Source organism: Crassostrea angulata, chromosome 7, assembly GCF_025612915.1.
Source record: "Crassostrea angulata isolate pt1a10 chromosome 7, ASM2561291v2, whole genome shotgun sequence".
In the NCBI taxonomy this organism is placed as follows: Eukaryota; Metazoa; Mollusca; class Bivalvia; order Ostreida; family Ostreidae; genus Magallana; species Magallana angulata.
Genome location: NC_069117.1, coordinates 3,581,905 through 3,589,064, shown reverse-complemented (window position 1 = coordinate 3,589,064; position 7,160 = coordinate 3,581,905). Strand labels below are relative to the sequence as shown.

Below are 7,160 nucleotides of genomic sequence, written 5' to 3'. Positions count from 1 at the left end.
CGTCGATATTATAAAAAACTGTTCAAGATTTGGTCCAAATAATTGATACTTTTATTGACATACAATAACTGATTGTTTTAACCTTGGTTTGATATTGTTTAGCTCAATGGGATATATTAAAAAAAAAACCCAATGCATTCTCAGCTTACTTTATAAACAGTTTCTCGATTAGAATTTTTTTCTCATAAGCTTACGTAGTTTGACAATTTACACAAGAACAAATCAGGAGTTTTAAATTATCCAAATATGACATGAACAGCTGCATCGCGTAGTAATTGCCTTTTCCTTTTTTGTCTATGCAGCAACATTAATGTACTTCTTATCTGATACATTGGGCTATGTCAGAAACGTTTACTTCAAGTTGCTGAATATCATACTTTTTGGATAGAAAGATAAGGGGTAGGCAACCTTCTTCCTGAAATCAATTACTAGTAAATGATGCACTGGTAATTGACCTGAATGATTGGTTAACCCACACCCAACCCCGTTCTCAAAGACGGTTAATGAGATTTACTAGTGTTAACAATTCATCATACAATCAGCAAATTAGAAATTCAATTCCAGATTTTTCTTTTTTAACATATTTTTTTAAAGTGCGTTAAGTGTTTCGAAAATAAAAAATGTTGAAGTTCCTTCATAACGCACTTTGAATTTTTTTTTCAAACTGCGTTAGCTAAGTCCTAAGTTTAACGCGTTTTATTTTTTTTTAAGTGTGTACTTTTCTCAAAGTGCGTTGCCACATACGTTATTTAAAATCCACTATAAATCACAAAACGTGTGTGCTATAATTCTTTAGAAACTGTACAAAGAATGTATGGTGTATCAAATCATTTGATAATGAGAAGATGGGATAAATAAGTAAAAATTAATGTAGTCAGTTTCATGTGTGTATTTCAAACCTGACGATGTAGTGAGAATCATATGTGTCTAACTGGTGGGTCACGTGGTCTGATGTAGTGGAGTTCAGGGGAGAACCCAAATTTTTAATATAATGAATTTACGAATTATCAGCCCCCTAGGCTAATAAGAGTAGACAGTCTTTTATAAATTTGCTCAAATTATTTCTTCACGACCCTTAGAAAATAGTGTAGTGACTTTCTGGTGAAAAGTCATGTGTAGTGAGTTTCATGTCTTTACGAGTATGTGTGTGTGTGTGTGTGTGTGTGTGTGCATGAAAACCACCATAGGAAAACTATTTTTTTAACCATGTGTAATATACACTAACTTTAATATACTTCCAAAGTTTCTTGAAAATCTGTCATATGATTCTCTTTAGGAACCATCTCATAATTATAATACAGACTGCATGCACAGTTATCATTGGAGTATATTGGAAATTGCTTTTCGAAATTGATAATAAAAATACCTACGTATTATAAATATTCTGCTATCTGTTTTTAAAGGGTATCGATAATATCATATTCCTCAGTGTGAAATTTCCAGGGCGACAAATACTTTTTCTTTTAACGTACTCCCATAAAACTCTACCGAACAACGGAAAACCATTTAAAGATTTAAATTTTCTTAAAAATCCGAAATGATTTCTTTTTTAAAAAAGTGTAAATTCACGGTATTTTAGAATGCGCAAAAGCATGCGCAATGAAAATTAAAGTCGACCGCTTTAAGGAGGTTAATTGGCACCTGAAATAATAGCCATAATGTCACTCATCCGAAAACCACTTGGATATAAAGATGGGGACATAAAATGTTCATTCATTTTATTTATGACCCATGTCACATGCTATTTTTTTTTTTGGAAAGATAGGGTCCCGAACAGAAATGATAATTTTCCTGAAATTTTTGCTAAAAATTGACATGGAAATGGATAATTTGAAGAAACCAAACAAATATTTATAGTTTGAACATTACTATTATTTAGCTATGATTTTAATACAGTATCAAGTTGAACACAAGAGTGACTATAAAAGTAAAATCTTTAGTCAAAGTTTAAAAAATTTGCTTTACTGGTAGCATCAAATTTAAGGCCAGTACATAATGAACACAACAGATGTTACAAAATTTTGGAGTAATAAAATTATAAAACTATGGTAATGTCATTTTTCCAAATATTTGCATACAAATAGACATACATTTAACGTCAGCAAGTAGGGGTCACATCTCAAAAATTTGAGATATAGCATGAAATTAGCTAAGTTTAGGTCAAAATTGGAGTTATTTTTTTCTTATCCTCTATGAAATATAAGCTAAATATGCCAAAATATATCGATAGAAATATTAAAATATTGTTTAAATATGCGCTGAAAATTAGGAAGCTAAAGTAAAAGTACTCTAAAGCTAGTGAGTTATGAAAATTGTTCATTTTCTTCTTGAAAACCTTCCGCCACAAGATATAATCCCTTTCTAAACTCTGTAAAAATGTTTTCAAAACAATTTTATTCATTAAAGTTTTCTAACGAATTTCGTTTTTGGAGAGACTGCTGTAGGCATACAAAACATATTTAATTTGTCAAAAATAAACAGAACTCCAATAGTTTAACCTTATTTTCTTCATATTTTATTGAAAAATACAGTTTAAAACATGATTTTTCATTGTGTTGATCAAATATTTTAGCCCCAATACACCCTATCAAGCAAAGCTATTGTTATGAAGCATCATCGAAAGAAATTATATCTTAGTTTTATAAATCTGTAGGCACCTTTCATTTAAAAGATCTTGATCTTAAGTTAAGAAATGCTTTTAACTAGGTCTTAAACGGAGATAAATTGTTAAATTCTCAGTATACCACATGGAATAATTATTCTATACCCTATCTAAATACACATATAATGTGTCTTGTTTCCTTTTATGTTACACTTGCAAAATGGACAATAAAAACGACGCATCATACCGACTACTAGATTCTCTGATTGCAGAAAACAAACTAATTAATCAAATATATATTGGGCCTATATTATGTACTAAAGTTGGGTATCTAAATACTAATTCATAATTTATTCTAGCATCCGCTTAAATGTTGTAACGAAGTACGTGTTATAAAAGAAATTATGCAAAATTTTGTCGTGTTGTCAATTTTCAATATTTTTTTCAATATCAAGCGCAAGATCCGACCTATATATTTCCTTTCATGAAACGTAGGCGTCTATTAAATACGCTTTTCGACGAAAAAAAGTCTTCTCCAGCATTTAGTTTCAGATTATAGTTCGTTTCCTTTGGAATACATTTCTTTATTTCGCATAGCTTTTCATAATTGGGTAAGTTATTCATTACAATAAGGTTTTGTTTGTTCCCGGATTCGTTTAAGCAATCTGTGTGCGGTATATTCTTCTCCATTTCACTCTTTTACTCCATTAAATATGATTAAGAAGTATCCGTAAAGTTGTGTTTAACATTCGCAATTTACTTTTTTAAATTCAAGAATTCACCAAAAAACATGATTTTTTTGCAGGCCAGACACGTAGCATCCTTTTTGAAAGTTGAAAAGGGAGACGGGGTTTAATCCGCAAAATCTTCAAAACCCTTATCCCTGGTGAGGGTTGAGGTCTAAAATTTCTATTTCAATGTTTATTTCATATAATTCTGTGTGTGTGTGTGTGTGTGTGTTGGAGGGGTGCAACTCTTTCACAATTCAATCTTCTATATATCAATTTTAGAAAAATTCTTGTTGCGAAAAAAGGTGCCCCCTTGATGTAATGTACCTGTTGATTGATGGTACCATTTAAGTCTGTACAAAATAAAAAAAAACCCGTATATTTTTGGAGAAATTTATTCATTATCTACGAAAAGAATTAAGGCATGCGAATAAAAATACATCAAAATGATAATAGAAATTTGAGAAAACTTCAAAAAAGGTGTAAGCGTTTTACATGCATGCAACACTCTGTCCTCAAAAGAAAAAAAAACAATAAAAAAAAAATAGAAACCGAAAACAATCCCCCCCCCCAAACCCCCAACCCTTAACAACAACAACCCCCCCCCCCAACTAAAAAATTGAAAAAAAAAAAACCCCAAACATTTAAATACATAAAAATTGCTAAAGTGTTCACTACTATAAAACCACTGAAGATGCTCCATTTTAAAAATTGTTCATTATATGTTGAACTTCATTGTCTAGTATTTACATTTTCCAATGTCTTTGTCTGTGAGAACTCAACTGATTTTGTAATTTAAAGTCCAGTACATTTAATCAATGAATATTTTAATATTTAAAAGCAATTACTGAAAATTATAAAAATATAAGTATAGTGAGGAATCATTAGAGTGTTATCAAATCTATTGTTAAGTCCTTTGGGCTTTATTAGATTTGATCACCTATTATTAAACATTTCAGTGATTTCCGCTTTCAATATTTCTACTGAGAGGAGTTTATGAATATTTAAAAGAAGAACGAATGAATCATTAGGATTCGCACCGATGTTGGATTGGGTGTGGTTTGAATATTAGGAGATTGACTTTGGTTACCAATACAGTAAACATACTTTTGAATTCTTTCAGTTAATCAATAATATATACATACATGTTCAATAAAAAAAATCTTAACGAAGTTCTTTGATACTTTTATTAAAGAGTTCAATATTTTTGTCCAAAATTCAGCAATACCAAAATTTGCTAAAATTAATTTTTGAGAAACTGTATATCATTAACGTTAAGACTACAGCATATGGAAAAGAGCTGCGACGAAGAGACTCATGGCGCTGATTATTGGTATTCCGGAACCGGAACCTGAAAGGAAAAGAGATAAATAAAGTCTGGGTATAGATAAATAATTTTATAGTGAATGTTTCTGAAAAACAAGTGAACTTCATAGTACTATGTACTATGTAGATGATATATGTTTACAATCAAGTAAAACCATCAAATATTTTTTTTTACATAGACTTGGTTAAAATAATACTTAAAAAGACTGATATGTCCTTTAAGTTGCAATGGGATACACATATATAGAAGATATATTTAAGGCAGTAGATGCAGATTTAATTTTAGGGGTGAATTTTATTAATGACATGCAGGTGTAATGACTGTTTTGGTTGAAGTGGTTGTAAGCTAATATGTTGAAAGACCGATCGGGAGACGGGAAAATAATTTTACCGATGAGTTTTCAGCGAAAATTCCGATTCTACAGTTTAAAATGAATCCAAGATGTAGCGATGGGTACCTTGTGTTTTATTAGGTGTAGGGTATTTATTTTTATTACGAGAAATGTTTATAACGTCAGGTGCCTGTGTGTACTTGGTGGCAAAACTCATTTATACACTTCAATATGACTAATCACTCATCACCGGATAAACGCATCCTAAGTTTACTTATTTTTATACTGCATCCAGTTAAATATAGAGTCAACATTTCACGAAATTTAACGTTATTTTATTAAATCAGAAAGATCTTTTTTAGCAAATTCAGAAAAAATCTTAAGAGTTTATTAGCACAAAACCTTTTTTTGGAAGACTATTTCAATATGTTTAGTAAATGAAACGTTTGTATCCCACTAACCAGAAATATTATAGAGTACTTTAGAGTACTTTAAACAATGTTACTTACATCCTTTTTCAATTAACTTCTTTTTTGCTTCGTCCTTCTCTTCCTTTCCGCATGCTGATACTGCATCAATGCAACTTAATGCGTTCCTTAAAACAGTGATTACTAGTAAAACCATTTTTATGAAAATGAAAACATGGCGCTAAAATCATTTCCCTGACTTTTTTCTCAATTAAATTTTGTGTAAAATGTATAAAAATCAATTCCTACCTGCAGAGTATTGCGATATCACCGGTCACACCGGTACCACAAACGCCCAAGGATGTACTACAGCCAGGTTGAGCTGAAACACCTGTGAAACGTTGCATGATATGGTAAGTATGATAAATTAATTTTATTATTTTATTAAATGGGGGAATATGTGAGATGAAGAATTGTATATCTTATATTTTTTTAATACATATTTTATATATAAGTTTAAAAATTCAAATAAAAAAATAGAGCAAAAATACTACAGCCAGGTTGAGCTGAAACACCTGTGAAACGTTGCATGATATGGTAAGTATGATAAATTATTTTAATATGACATGTGGTGATAACGGACAGTGTTCAAAATCGAAATCGCCAAAGGAAAAATACAAAACAGGGGCATAGCAAACACGGACCTCTGAAGAAATAGAGGTAGGATCAGGTGCCATAGAGGAGTGAGCATCCTCTGCTGACCTGTCACACCCGCCCTGTGCTCTTTGTCGTAATCGCGAAAAAAAAAAACCCAGGAAAAATCGGTAGACAATTAGGTGATTAATTATGGTCTAACAATTAATATGAAAAACGTCAATCGGCATGCGACCCAGTGGAAGCTTGTATTTGCTGACAAGATCGTCGTAATATTCGGCCATTGAACTTACGAAATGATGACTTCAGTCGAGACTGTTGATAGTCCTGTTTTATCAACTTGTTTGTCGGTAGAGCTTTCCCTCGCCTTAGAAACTGTTCATACGTTGAACATGCCCTTGCGTATCGAATTTACTGAGAAACAAAAACTCCTTATGCAGGTGATGAAGGTATATTGCTACATAAGTAAGGAGAGTTGATTATAGAAGTCGAAGTTTTCTTTTATGAAAATTCAAAGCGCCTCTTTGTTTATATTGTTGCGATTTGATACAAGACAGCGAGGACGAGAAATAAAGTACTCGCGTGATATAAGGAATTTACAGTAAGTATTAGTCAAAGAATGAAATATAACGATCAAACACCATTACCTCTGTGGCTGATAGATAGCATGGCCATAAGAAGAAGGGCAGCGATGAAAACCTTGTCCGGGGCAGCCATTGCTTGAATCGTACAGTTAGCGCGGTGAGGAGCTGAATCTGGTGATGGACTGGTGGGATGCAGCAAGAGAGTCAATTATATATCCTTATTCCACCGGACTTCCTTGTAAAGCTTTATATCACTGATAGACTCTAAAAATGTACCACGAAGTGTGAGAGATAACAATTGCAGAAAAACAACAGTTAAACTCAGTTTAAACATCCCTATTTCATTTTTACATTGAATACACAAACTCCAAATGGTCAACCCACAGTGATAGATACATGCAGATATAGAAAAATAAAGCACAAAATAATCTGGAATCATTTAAATTCCTTGGGGGCCAATTTTCGTGGATTTTGGATTTTTTGTGCGCGCCACAACCTTATAACTTGTTCCTTTTACGCCAGCATTC

At 31.9% G+C, this 7,160-nt stretch overlaps 1 protein-coding gene across 1 annotated transcript; it reads right to left on the bottom strand.

Moving 5' to 3' along the window:
• Positions 1-4,498: 4,498 nt before the first annotated feature.
• LOC128155432 (uncharacterized) lies at positions 4,499-6,837 on the bottom strand. Its single transcript, XM_052817131.1, has 4 exons — positions 6,697-6,837; positions 5,705-5,786; positions 5,498-5,583; positions 4,499-4,681 (listed from the first exon to the last, which is right to left on the bottom strand). The coding sequence occupies exons 1-4, from the start codon at positions 6,764-6,766 to the stop codon at positions 4,611-4,613; spliced, it is 309 nt and encodes a 102-aa protein (XP_052673091.1). The 5' UTR covers positions 6,767-6,837; the 3' UTR covers positions 4,499-4,610.
• Positions 6,838-7,160: the final 323 nt, after the last annotated feature.